Source organism: Dama dama, chromosome 18 (genome assembly GCF_033118175.1).
Source record: "Dama dama isolate Ldn47 chromosome 18, ASM3311817v1, whole genome shotgun sequence".
Lineage (NCBI taxonomy): Eukaryota > Metazoa > Chordata > Mammalia > Artiodactyla > Cervidae > Dama > Dama dama.
In genome coordinates, this window is record NC_083698.1 from 44,100,612 (window position 1) to 44,115,721 (window position 15,110).

General features: G+C 38.3%; 1 protein-coding gene across 11 annotated transcripts in view; it reads right to left on the reverse strand.

Annotated features, from left to right (window-relative positions):
* The window catches only part of SRPK2 (SRSF protein kinase 2), a 239,250-nt gene that overhangs the window by 153,363 nt on the left and 70,777 nt on the right, over positions 1-15,110 (reverse strand). For 5 of the 11 annotated variants that reach the window (XM_061165207.1, XM_061165203.1, XM_061165204.1 and 2 more), the window contains exon 1: positions 7,102-7,159. The exons of 5 other annotated variants lie outside the window; for them this stretch is intronic. In XM_061165207.1, the coding sequence (XP_061021190.1) occupies positions 7,102-7,153 (52 nt within the window). In that variant the 5' untranslated portion in view covers positions 7,154-7,159. Of the gene's footprint in view, positions 1-7,101; positions 7,212-15,110 lie in introns of those variants that run through there. One more of the 11 variants, XM_061165205.1, reaches the window with a different exon arrangement.

A 15,110-nucleotide genomic window follows, 5' to 3' on the forward strand; every position in this document is an offset into this window, starting at 1 on the left:
GGAATAAGTGTCTTTTAATTTCATGGCTGCAATCACCATCTGTAGTGATTCTGGAGTCCCAAAAAATAAAGTCAGCCACTGTTTCCCCATCTACTTGCCATGAAGTGATGGGACCAGATGCCATGATCTTAGTTTTTTGAATGTTGAATTTTAAGCCAACTTTTTCACTCTCCTCTTTCACTTTCATCAGGAGGCTTTTTAATTCTTCACTTTCTGCCATAAGGGTGGTGTCATCTGCATATCTGAGGTTTTTGCTATTTCTCCCAGCAATCTTGATTCCAGCTTGTGCTTCTTCCAGCCCAGCGTTTCTCATGATGTACTCTGCATATAAGTTAAATAAGCAGGGTGGCAATATACAGCCTTGACGTACTTCTTTTCCTATTTGGAACTACTGTGTTGTTCCATGTCCAGTTCTGACTGTTGCTTCCTGACCTGCATACAGGTTACTCAAGAGGCAGGTCAGGTGGTCTGGTATTTCCATCTCTTTCAGAATTTTCCACAGTTTATTGTGATCTACACAATCAAAGGCTTTGGCATAGTCAATAAAGCAGAAATAGATGTTTTTCTGGAACTCTCTTGCTTCTTCAATGATCCAGTGGATGTTGGCAATTTGATCTCTGGTTCCTCTGCCTTACACCCTGCTAGTAACAAAATCTATGGATGCTCAAGTCCCTTAGTTGGCCCTGAGTATCCATGGATTTGGAATCACCCTGAATCAACTATATACTGAACATAAAATGAAAATGTTTATGCCAAAAACAATCAACACTTGATACAGTCTTCATTCTGAAACTCAGTACATATTTTTCAACTATAACTTAAACTTTGGTTAAATAAGTGTACTTCTAAAATCTGATTTTATTTTTCAAGGTGAAGTCTCCATTTCACTCTCTTCCCTAAAAGTTAGTTTGTTGCTTATTTTTCTGGTGTAAAATTTTCTCCTGCTGTAATTCCAAAACAAGGTTACTTTATGCTCCTGAATATGGCACAACGCCAACCAACAACAATGTGTTCACTCCAAACTCTACAATGGGGTGAGGAGGGAGTATGTGCGGGGGCAGGGAGGTCGGAAGGAACTGGAGGGGGCTGGAGGTGATTTCAGGCTGGTTAGGTTTCTGGTTTAAAACTTTCAAGGTAACTTCTGCTGCCACTTACAAGAAACCTCCCTTACTAAAGTAAATGTTTTTCCTTCTATCACTTTTAAAATTTCTATTCTGAGTACAATGTATAACCCCAAAGAAATACTACTTTAAAAGAAAAGATTTCTGATTTCCAAATCCTAGCAAGAAAAGTGGGTCAATCTCTAAAATCTGGATTCCCATTCTCACCCACCCCCTGGAAGCCATCAAACGAGAAGGCAGAGGAGGAGACCAATGCTAGGACTATCTGTGCACCAGGTCAAGACCACAGATCATCCATCCTAACACTCTGAGCACCGTTCATCACACAGTATTTGCTTCTGTTGATTTGTTATTTTTATGTTGAGGTATTTCAGAAATACAAAACTGCATTAAAGTGTGAAAATATGAATCTTTAAATGAATTCCTAATACTGTGAGCCTCACCCCCTATTAGCAATGAAATGTAATGAAACTAATCCCTGAAAACTGTCTACCAGTTTCTCACCACGGCAGAGTACCATTAATAGTTAATCTAGCCACTAAACTCTTGCCCTTGCTCTGCTGGGGAGACAGAAGAAGTAACACAAGTTCTCAGATAACTGAGATGTTTACACTCATAACTGAGATGTTTACACAGGATGAGATCTAGTGCTCTATTCACCATGATGCTAAGGTTTAAAGTTTTCTCTATTTTATAACAAGCTTAGAAAATAATTATCAACTGTATAAGAATTTTAGAAATTATATCAGAATAGTACCCAGAAAAAGGAAGTATTTTTATAATTCTAGGGCTTCTCTGATAGCTCAGCTGGTAAAGAATCCACCTGCAATGCAGGAACCCTGGTTTGATTCCTGGTTCGGGAAGATCCGCTGGAGAAGGGATAGGCTACCCACTCCAGTGTTCTCGGGCTTCCCTTGTGGCTCAGCTGGTAAAGAATCTGCCTGCAATGTGGCAGACCTGGGTTCGATCCCTGGGTTGGGAAGATCCCCTGGAAAAGGGAATGGCTACCCACTGCAGTATTCTGGCCTGGAGAATTCCATGGACTATACAGTCCATGGGGTTGCAAGAGACGAACATAACTGAGCAATTTTCACTTTCATCTTTTATAATTCTAACCTAAAGACAGTTTTCAATACTAGATATTAATATACAACTGCAACTACTTGGTTCTCTAAAACTGTGATTTACAATGTCCTATATTAAGACAGTTGGATTTCATTCACAATTTTGGCACATAAAGAACTGTGGGTTCACCAAAGAAGCCAAAGTCCCCTTAACTTCTTAAAAAAAAACAAATCACTATCTCAAGAAGTGACAGGATTATTGTGTAAGGCATATTGAAATGTGTAAGAAAACAAGCCATATCAAAATATGTGAGTATAAGGAGTAATTAGTGTCCCTAACTCCTAACCAACATTAACCTTCAAACTTAGGAACTGAAATTTGTGATATAGTCCAATTTTCCCACCTTTCTACATTCCTTCAATTATCAACAGTTACTGAGTGATTTGCTACCTGAGCAAGGGGAAGAAAAAACATAACACAAAAATATGTAACGCAAATTCCTCCTCTCGGAGTTCACAGTTTAATATTTAACATTTAGCTTGAACAATCTAGTTTATTTAAGCCTCTTATGTGAATTAACTCATTTAACCCTTACAATAAATGCAGATGGTAGTACTCAATATTTTCATTTTATGTGCATGGAAACTGAAGATTTGAAAGTTTCAGAAATTTGCTCAAGATGCCAGAGATAGAATAAAATATTTAGGAAAAAAAACTAACTAAGGTGAAAGACTAATACACTGAAAACTACAAAACATTGTTGAAAAAAATTAAAGACGCCAATAAACGGGAAGACAGCCTGTGTTCATGGAATGGAAGATTTACTACTGTTAAGGTGTCAATATTCCTTATATTGATTTAAAGATCCATACAATCCCTACCAAAATTCCAACTGCCTTTTTTGGAGAAATGGACAAGCTGACCCTAAAATTCATATGGAAATGCAAGGGACCCTGAATAACCAAAACCATCTTAAAAAAAATTTAACAAAGTTGGAAGGCTCACATACAGATTTCAAAACTTACTACAAAGCTACTGTAATCAAAACAGTGGGGACCTGGCATAAAGACAGACATACAGATCAGTGCCAAAGAATTAAGAGTCCAGAAATAAACCCTCACATTATAGTCAAGTGATTTCTGACAAGAGTGCCAAAGCCATTCAACGGGAGAAAGAACCGTCTTCTAAAGATGGTGCCGGAAAACTGAATGTCCACATGTACAACAATAAAGCTCAACTTCTGCCTCACACCATAAACAAAATATTAATCCAAACTGGATCAAAGATCTAAATATAAAGGCTCAAACTATAAAACTTTTAGAAGAAAATATAGGTGTAAATCTTGATGATTTTGGGTTAGCCTTGAGTTCCTTAAATATGATACCAAAAGCGCATACACACACACACAAAAAAAAACCAGAAGAATAAATAGATGAACATAAGAATTAAAAATTTTTGTGCAAAAGATACTATCAAGAAAACAAAAGGATAATATACAGAATGATAGTCATCAGTTCAGTCGCTCAGTCGTGTCCGACTCTTTGCGACCCCATGGACTGCAGCACACCAGGCTTCCCTGTCCATCACCAACTCCTGGAGCTTGCTCAAACTCATGTCCATCAACTCGGTGATGCCATCCAACCATCTCACCCTCTGTCATCCCCCTCTCCTCCTGTCTTCAATCTTTCCCAGCATCAGGGTCTTTTCCAATGAGTCAGTTCTTCACATCAGGTGGCCAAAGTATTGGAGCTTTAGCACCAGTCCTTCCAATGAATATTCAGGGATTATTTCCTTTAGAATTGACTAGTTTGATCTTCTTGCAGTCCAAGGGACTCTCAAGAGGCTTCTCCAACACCACAGTTCGAAAGCATCAATTCTTTGGCGCTCAGCTTTCTTTATGGTCCAACTCTAACATCCATACATGACCACTGCAATAACCATAGCTTTGACGAGATGGACCTTAGTCAGCAAAGTAATGTCTCTGCTTTTTTAGTATGCTGTTACGTTGGTCATAGCTTTTCTTCCAAGGAGCAAGCGTCGTTTAATTTCATGGCTGTAGTCACCATCTGCAGTGATTCTGGAGCTCAAGAAAATAAAATCTGTCACTGTTTCCATTGTTTCCCCATCTATTTGCCATGAAGCTATGGGTCTATGTGCCGTGAAGCTATGGGTCTATTTGCCATGAAGCTATGGGACCATCTGCTATGATGCAATGCGACCATTTGCCATGATCTTAGTTTTTGAATGTCGAGTTTCAAGCCAGCTTTTTCACTCTCCTCTTTCCCCTTCATCAAGAGGCTCTTAAGTTTCTCTTCTCTTGCTGCCATAAAGGTAGAATCATCTGTGTATCTGAGGTTATTGGTATTTCCCGCAGCAATCTTGATAACAGCCTGTGCTTCATCCAGCCCAGCATTTCTCATGATGTACTCTGCATAGAAATTAAAAAAGCAGGGTGACAATATACAGCCTTGACGTACTCCTTTCCTGATTTGGAACCAGTCTGCTATTCCATGTCCAGTTCTAACTGTTGCTTCTTGACCTGCATAGAGATTTCTCAGGAGACAGATAAGGTGCCCTGGAATTCCCATCTCTTGAAGAATTTTCCAGCTTGCTGTGATCCACACAATCAAATGCTTTGGCGTAGTCAATAAAGCAGAGGTAGATGTTTTTCTGGAATTCTCTTGCTTTTTCTATGATCCAGTGTATGTTGGCAATTTGATCTCTGGTTCCTCTGCCTTTTCTAAATCCAACTTGAACATCTGAAGTTCTTGGTTCACATACTGTTGAAGCCTAGCTTGGAGAATTTGAGCACTATTTTGCTAGCATGTGAAATGAGTGCAATTGTGCGGTAGTTTGAGCATTCTTTGGCATTGCCTTTCTTTGAGATTGGAATGAAAACTGACCTTTTCCAGTCCTGTGGCCACTGCTGAATTTTCCAAATTTGCTGGTATATTGTATGCAGCACTTTAACAGCATCATCTTTTAGGATTTGAAATAGCTCAACTGGAATTTCATCACCTCCACTAGAGCTTTGTTCACAGTGATGCTTCCTAAGGCCCACTTGACTTCGCTAATGAGAAGCAAATTCTTCACAGTATGAGAGTAAATGTTGAAAAATCATGTATCTGATAAGGGTTGAGCATCCAGAATATGCAAACAACTCTTACAACTCAGCAATTAAAACCTCAACAACTCAATTTAAAATTGAGCCAAGAATTTAAATAGACATTTCTCGAAAGAGGAAATACAAATGGCTAATAAGCACATGAAAAGATGTTCATCATTATTTGTCATTAGGGAAATGCAAACCAAAATAACAACAAAATACCACTTTATTGCCACCAGGATGGCTATAATCATAAAGACAATAACATATGTTAGCAAGGATATGGAGAACTTGGAGTTTTCATGTGTTATTGGTAAGACTGTAAAATGGTACTTTTGCTTTGGAAAACAATCTGGTCTTCAAAAAGGTAAACAGAGTTACCATATGACTCAAAAGTTCCATTCCTTCATGTAAACCCAAGAGGAAACATGTTCATACAACACTTGTACACAAATATCCTTAATAGTGTTATGCATGATAACCAAAAAGTGCAAACAACCCATACATCCTTTAATTGATGAATGGATAAACAAAATGTGGTATATCCATACATAAAGGGAACAAAGTACTGACCCATGCTACCTCATGGATGAATCTTGAAAACATCACAGAGAGTAAAACAAGTCAGACACAAAACACATATGATTATATTTACATGAAAGACCCAGAACAGGGAAATTTATAGAGGGAAAACTCTAGGGGCTGGGGGTGGGAAAATAGGGAGTTATCTGCTAGCACACAATGGTTTCTTTTTAGGGGGATGAAAATGTTCTGGAATTAGGTAATGGAGACGTTTTACAACGTTATAAATATGATAAATGCCCTTGAGTTGTACACTTTTAAATGGTTAGAAAGGTGACTTCAAGAATATCTCAGTCTAACAACAAAAAAAAAAGAAGATCCTAGAGCCAGTGTGTGGCTGAGCCAGGATGACAACCCAGACAGTCCAGTGCCAGAAGTCTACTTCCACAGCTGTGCAGCACAGCCTGCAAGCAGAGAACAAGCAGTGTGTCTGGGGAAAGCAAACAGTCAGAGAAGGCAGCTGGGCTTGGTTACTGGGGGTAGGAGAACTTTGCCAGGGGAAGAAAAGTCCACACCGAACAGGAAAATGGTACAAAGCTACAGAGAACCCTAACACACTGGCCTTCTAAACTGTTTTGGTGGCTGGCAGGAGTGAAGTACGTACTGGTAAGGAAAGAAGCCAGGGACACTGGCAGTGGACTGTTCCGGGAGCATCTTCCAATGCCATACAAAGAAGTCCTGGCTAAATGTAGGGTAGATACAGAACCACACAGCCAAAACCAAAATAAGACATCCAGCAGGTGAATGAGATTAAAAAACAAGTTTTTAAAATCTATGACATGCTGAAGAAAAAATATCAAACTTCACGGAGGTACCTGTAAGACTTCTCAATTCTCCACAATTCATTTTTTTTTTTTTTTTCCCACAATTCATTTTGTCTGTATGCCCACACAGTACCCACTAAGGAACGTTGCCAATTATCACTCCTCTTGTTTGTTAACCCTAAAATTCTCACCTCGAGTATAAGTTGTCCTTTAGTTTTATAAAAATCTTTACAGAAGTTAGCAAGAGTAAGTGTACTTCCAAGCTCAATTGTTTTACAAAACGTTAGGAAGTACCACAAATACTTCAGTGAAACAAACTCGATTCTTGTCTTGCTGTCTGTGGGATTTCCTACCAATTATATGAACAGGAAATCTGAACTAGTTCTCCATTTAACATGCGAGAAGCAACAGACAGGGTCTTAAACCTATCAAAGACACACAAAGAATCTTAGCTTTGACCTACCAAAGCATCTTTGAATCAATCCACCAGAGTAGAAGAACTTCATCCTCATCATCTTCAGCTATGTATTCAACTGTTGGTTTCCGGTCACTTAGAACATTAATGCCTGAAGACTGAAACTTTAGTATTAATTGTATTTGCAATGAAAAACAGCAATAACAACAGTTAACATTTCATAGCAGCTGCAGTGCATCAGGCACTCTTCTGCTTGCTTTAGATATATCACAACTCTCTTGATAATCCCGTATCTTTGTAAAATAAATATTATCAGTATCCCATTTTACAGCAAGGGAAACTTGAGGTATAGAAAGGCTAAGTAACTCACCACAGTTCACAGAGCTAGTATGTGAACTAGCAGGAAAATACAAACCGAGGTGTCCTATGCATAGGGTCTGGGCCCTCAACCATATTAAAAAGCTAATCATGAGGCTTTCAATGGTTAACTCAAAGATCTCCCTTGGTAAATGTCACACTGCACTTGAAAATATGTGGGTTATTTTCAAATATCTTCTGATATTGATTTCTAACAAATACATAGTGATAAGAGAATAGACTCCATCATTTCAATGCCTTAAAAACCATGAAATTTTGCACCTTGTTTTATGTCCTTAGATATGTTTCAGAGTCTCCCAGTTTATAATCCGTGGGACCTTGAATAGAATTTATATTCTATTTTTGTGTGAAAACTGTATAAACCTTAATTATGTTGAATTGGTTCATGGTGCTTTTCAGGTCTACTAGAACCTTCTACTTTTCTGTATATTTATTCTGTTAATTTTTGAGAGTTTGATATTAAAACTTCAACTAAAAACTTTATTATCTACTACTACTATAAAACTTACCTACTTAAAAAAATTTCTTATAGTGGAACTATATGTCACCTTGTTCTGTATTTTCAAAGTGTCCTGTAAATACTTTCATAATTTAAAAAAACAAAAAGAAAAAAATTAAGCTTAAACATTCATTTTTATTAATAATGTTTATGAAAACTGTACCACAATCCTACAACTTCAGTCCTATTCAGATTTCATGTTTATAATCTTGCTATCCCTCTCCCCTCTAAAAAATTATCTTTTTCTTCCTATCAAAGTAATCATTCATTACACTAACACACTATGTTAAGTGTCCAGAGAAAGAAAGGGCTTTTAACTTATGTTAAGAGTCTAAAGAAAATGAAATTTTTTCTACTATATTTTACTGCATCTTAGGTGTAACTTAGGTACTGGATTGGGGCCAGGTAACTTGGGCATTCTAAGAAAAGTTTCAGATGTATGTCTTGTATTTAACTTTCCTCTTCATGCCAGGGAGCTATCTGTACTGCTCTGAAGACCTACTAAATCATTCTCTTGGGGTTACGATGCCTAAAAAGTCCAGAGGCAATTCTAATGCATAGCCAGTGTTGAGAAGCATTAGTTTCATGCCTGGACCTTATCCTCCCTGTCTAACTAAAATGCCAATATTACAAACACACAATTCATTCCAGGAGCACAATTAACACTCAATCATGTCAAAAAATATTCTATTTATTAACTTTCAAGTAGGGAATACTAGATAGTTAAAATCCAGCAATTCCACTTGCTCCAAATCTAAGCTAGAAAAAGATTCACACGTGTCCTAGGAGAACCACACAGAAAAAGACACTCAACATGAAGCTGTGTTCAACAGAAAGTAATGGGGACAACCCAACTGTTAAAAGAACTATGGCACATTCACAACATAAAGACTCATGGTAGATCTGCATGTACTGAATGATTTCCAAAACTAAAAGAAAACCACAACTTGCAGAATACACACAATATACTTCTTTTATTACAGATGTATTATGTTCTCAGGTGCATATATGCATATATATATATATATACACATACACACATACATACATATATGTATATAAAGTTGGGGGAAAATATCAATCTCAAAATGATTAGAAAAAGTGCTTCCTCACTTCTGGAGATGGGACAGGGAATGAGGAATGGCAGTCAGGGGGATTATCTGAACTTGGATTTTATATAGGTATTACTTGTGTAATTAAAAATAATTTTCTTAAATAATGTTACGCATTACCAAAGGATATGTAATTTAAAATATCAAATAAATCTCTTTTGTAGTTACAGAGCTTTCAAATGGACAGTCTACAAAAAGACTGCCATCACACCATCATAAATAGCCTCCAAAATGCCAATTTTCACTTTCAAATAAAATTCACAGTTTAATCAAGGTCAAAGAAATGTTCTGTTGGAACTTTGAGAGTGTTATACTGAAGGGGAAAAAAGAACAGCTGAATTATTCTGATACTGTTATATCATAAGAAAGGGAAGTCTCATGGAGGTTGTACAAAATTGGCCATTTAAAACTAGTTTTAAAAACTAAATTCAGTCTGCTCCTTCTAATTTTATCAAGAACAATCTCTTAAAACAAAATTGCTGAAATAAATTGATGAAGTAAAAACACAACCTATCTAAAAACATAGGTATTAATTTAGCAATCTTGAAATGAACAAGTCTCAACTAATGGATAAACCGTGTTTACAAAAGATACGCTACTGCTGCAGAAAAAGAGAATCCCGTAGATGATGGTTTAAGATTAAAAAAAAATTTTTTTAAGTAGAGCTACCTGAATTATTAGATGCTTTTGTTAGACCATTGAAGGAAGGAAGGCATATGCTCAAGAAGCTCGAGTCAAGTGCCGGTGCAGTTACAGAGCAAAAAGCCCTTTCCACAGGAGAGCCACAGCAAGGGGGGTGAGTGTGAGATGGCTTCAGAACAGAGCCTGAAGAAACTCTACTCTTGCCTTTTAAAAAATAAACAAATAACCTCCTTCGAGACACATAATTAACCATTTTAATAACAAATAGTTCCTCAATCTCTGCTGAAATATACTGTCTAAATAACTTGTCTAAAATAACCAACTTTCTTCTAAAGTCTAACTCTGAAATTTGGAATGAGACTACTAAAACGGTGGCAAGGACTTGGACTGACAGCATTCTATTTCTTGAGTTAGGGTGTGGGTATCCAGGTGCCTATTTTATTGTTTCCTAAACTTTCATTCAGGCTTCTCAGGTGGATCAGTGCTAAAGAAACCGCCTGCCAATGCAGAAGACATGGGTTCAATCCCTGGGTCAGGAAGACCCCCTAGAGAAGGAAATGTCCAACCCACCAATATTCTTGCTTAGAAAATTCCATAAACGGAGGAGCCTGGAGGGCTACTGTCCATGGGGTTGCAAAAGAGTTGGATACAACTTAGCGACTAAACAACAAACTTACATTCATAATTCATACAATACAGGCATGAAAGATATTTTAACTTCAAAAGATCTATTTAACCAGAACAATAACTGAAAGATGTGCCAGGACAAAAGTGAAACACTTGTTTATCTTAAAACAACTGCCTAGTCACTTACTTCTTAAGTTTTTTCCATTACTCTCACCACATATTCTCCTATTTACTCCTCTGCAATACCGGTAAACCTCAGATACCAAAGCTTCAAGGAACGAGTGATCGTTGACGCCACATGCTCATCACAGCTGAAACATTCCTTACCTCATTTTAATTATTCTATTCCAAAGCATTCATCTGAGGATAATATACTGTTTCTAGGCTATCTCAGAGTCTTTCATTTTAGGCACCACGTTCATACTCTCAGGGCCTCTGAAAGGTGGCTGAAGGCCTGCTTCTAATCCAAGCCCTTCAGGGGACACAGCATACAACAAAGCCACATCCAAAACGGCTGCCGATGGGCATCTCCTCTCTATGCCCTCACCTTTGTGCCCCTACGTCCTGACAGTCCAACAAGTTGGAAGAATGAGTGACTGACAAAAATCAGGCCCAATTGCCAAAGTTCAAAAAATGGGGCTGGGAAGGAAAAATTCCAGTTTGGATGAGACTTTTCATCAAATCCTATGGCACCCATTGCAAGTTTCTGTTCCAGTTCAACTCACCATTCAAATTTTTCTACTCAAAAGGTTAACTACCTGATGCTTACTAGCACTGTATTTGGGACAGTGTGAATATCAAATAAAAAAATCCTGTCAAGAGACTAGGACTTCTGGTGAAAAAAATTTCACAGTGAACTATTTTTCCCTCTAAAGGTTCCTATGTTGTATGAGATTTGAAATAAAGGAATAGCTATGCCTGGATTTTTATCATTTTTTGTAAAACCCTCTTTCCCCCCTATGGCTAATGACTAAAATCTCTAATATTGCCTTTCAGCATCCTTTTTTTTTTAAAAGAAAGTTTGTGCTGCTTAACAGTCTTAAGTAACCCTTCCCTTATCTAGTTCTCTGATGTCCAGTACACAGTCACCAGTCACGGTCAGCTACCAAGCACCTGAAATGTGGCAAATCTGAACAGACGAGTTAATGGAAAATATTTCATTAGTACTTTTATGCAGATTGCATGTTGATATGATACTGTTTTGGATATGTTGGGTTCAATACATTGTTTATATTTTTTAATTTATGCCATATTATTCAGTTGTAAAAAAGAATGAAATTGGACACATGCTACAGCATGGATGAAACTTCAATACACGCTAAGTGAAGAAAGCCAGACACAGAAAGACAAATGTGATGTAATTCCACTTACACGACATCCCTAGAACAAGCAAATTAAGACAGAAAGCAGAGCAGAGGTCAGCAGGCACTGAGCAGGAGAACCATACAGTTCAGGCTCTGCAGGAAAGTGGGTGTGAGAGTCACCTCGAATCTCAGTACAGAGGACATACATGCTGCTGGCAAGTCAGTTTATGGCTTTTTAAAGTAACCCTAATGAACAACTACCCAATATAACCCCACAAGGAAAAAAGTCTTAACAAACCAGTTTGCTACTATTAAGTTTAAAAGACAAGTCTTATTTTTTCCTGCTGAAGAATGGATTTGAAGAGGACAGGAATAATCTGAAACCTCATAAACATTTCCACAAACCATTCCACAAGTGCTTTTTAACAAACCTCTTCAAAATACTCTGACAAATACAATCAGCTTTGTGCTGAAAACACTTCTCTACATAAAAGACACAATTTTACAAAGGTGACATAGTACACAGAGAAGCAAACAGTCAGTGTTCTTCTGATTGATAGGATTCAGTCCTCTAAGTTTAATGAGGTTTCCAAGTCTCAATTTATACAAAGCCATGGACAGGGGAGCCTGGCAGGCTACAGGCCTTGGAGGTGCAGTCAGCCACCACTTAGCAACTGAATACCACCACAAAAACAACACCCTGGCTTTTAACTTAAGAGATACATTTAGTTTTGTTGCAAATTTAAGACAATGAACTGGTTTTGAACCTCTGAACACAGAAGAGGGTATGCTATAACAAATGATTTGCAATTAGTTTATCTAAGAGTTGTTAGAAGGCAGATTGCAAATGTATCAAGCGTATTAACTAAAAATCAAATATACAATGAAATATAAGATAGCGGAATTTCAGCGAAACAAGGATTAAAAAAAAAAGGATTTAACTCAGCTGACTTTACCAGAACTAAACCTATTTTCAGGAGGTCAAAGGAGAAATAGCATCATAGTCTTTCTCGGATTTCAACATTTAAGGAAGGCTTATAAGGCTATTCACTAACATAGAATAAAAATAACAACTACAACCACAGGATTCCGTGGTGGCTTAGCAGGAAAGAATCTGTCTGCAATGCAGCAAAGATAGGAGACGTGGGTTCCATCGTTGAGTCGGGAAGATCCCCTGAAGGAGGAAATGACAACCCAGTATTCTTGCCTGGAAAATCCTATGGACAGAGAAGCCTGGCAGGCTACAGTCTGTGGGGTCGCAAGAGAGTCAGACATGACTGAACATGCACGCACAACCACAGTAACAGCCAAAACACTGACATCACACCCCCTGCCTGCCATCTGCCTCGAGGACGCTCCCTTTATTATCAGCTCATTTCATCTACATAAACCCTCCAAGGGGTCAGTAGTGTAATTGTTAATATCATTCCTGTTTACTGATGAGGAAACAGAGGCACAGAGAAAGTAAGTAACGTTGCCCAAGGTCACACAGCTAGTAAACAAACGGTAGGGCACAGAGACAAACCCAGGCAACCTGGCTCCAGAAGCCACTACTATATATACTATCGCTTCTCATAATAGCCAGGGCAGGAGGGCAGTGGGGGGGTTGTCACAATATTTATGGTGGGTCCCCATGGCTCAGAGGTGAAGCCGGTAAAGAATTTGCCGGCAATGCAGGAGATGCAGGTTCAATCCCTGGGTCAGGAAGATCCCCTGGAGAAGGGAATGGCAACCCACTCCAGTATTCTTGCCTTGAAAACTCCATGGACAGAGGAGCCTGGCAGGCTACAGTCCATGGGGTCACAAAGAGTCGGACACGACTGATTAACTAACACTTTCACTTTCAAATGTCATAAATGAACTTTAAAAAATGTAGAAACTAAGCATACTTAATTGAGCCCCTCCTCCATCCACTGGGCAATACTCTGGGGAAACTTCAGTAACAATAACTCAGAAGTGTGGCAAAACTGTCAAAATGAAATAAACCAATTTTACTTTACAGCTAAAAAATAGAAACAAATGGAATGCCTAGAAACTGCAAACCAATTGCCAACCACAGGTCTTTAGTTTTACATGGAGTTCAGTAACATACTGAACAGAATGAAGTGCTGCTCCACAAGCCACACCCAGTGGTAAACAACTATGGGAAACGCAAGGGAGGAGGATGCAGGGCTACGTCTTGCCACATTTTCCCTAATCGTAGAGTTTCCTCTCTTTAATAAGCTCCACTGCACGTTGTCTAATTAGACATTCGTGGATTTTTCAAGACACTGGCTTTCCCTACACAAGGACCATCTCATCCACACACTGTGCCAACATCCGAAGGCCTGCCTCTGTCGTTGTGCACATTCGGGAAAAGATTAGGTACAGAGGTCCCTGCTGCAATCACCTGTGAGGCCTCCAGAGATTATCACGTTCTGGCAAATTGTCACCACGTCCAAGTCTGCAAAGTTTAATCAAGCTTTATTAGAGTCAACAAAACCTTTACTAAATCATCCATACAATTACTTCTGTTTTCATTTTTAATTAAGGTAAATTTTACATACAGAAAAATTCACCCTTAAGTGTTCAGTTCTGCAGATGTTCTGTGAGAAACAGACAATTGTGTAACCAGCCCCATGAGCAAAATACATTCGAGTTACATGGTGCAGAACAATCCCCTCCCCAAACTCCCTGCCACTCTACATCCAACCTCCCCCACCCCCAGCTGCCAGCACCTTGCTCTTTCCAGTACGAATGCAACTGTATAGTCTGTGTGTTTCTGAATCTGGCTTCCTTCACTTAGCATAATACATGTTAGATCCATCCATTTGTAGCAACAATTTCATTTATTTTTAGTAGTTCATTTATTTTTATTGCTCAGCAATATTCCATTGCACGGAATGTGTCACAGTTGGCTTATCCATTTACCGGTTGAGAGAAAACTGAATAGTAACCATTTTTGGCACTTGTAAACAAAACCCAAGAAAAGCTGCTATAAAACCTGCGTGCATGTTTTTGTATGAACATAAGTTTTAACTTCATTTGGGTAAAACCCAGGAGTGAGTCATATGGTCTGATGTGTGAAGGGGTCCAGTGGTTCCTCATTCTCTCTAGCACTTGGCACAGTTTCTATTTATTTGAACCATAACAAACGTGTGTAGCAGTACCTCATGGTAATTTACATTTCCCTGATGACTGATAAAACGGACCATCTTTTTATGGGCTTATCTATATTATTTTCTTTAGAAAAACGTTAGATCTTTCGTCCATTTTTTAATTGGGGTCATTTTCTTTTGTTCATTCTTTAAATGAGTCTGCAAAATTCTTTATATATTCTGGATAACAGTTCTTTGTCAGATATGCGACTTGCAAATATTTTCTGCTACAGTCCATGGGGTTACAAAGAGTCGGACACAACTGACCAACTTCACTTCACTTCACTTCTGTCAGTTTGTAGCTTCTTTTTCTGATAGCTTTCAGAGCCTCTTTAAAAAGCAGACTTTTATGGAAGTC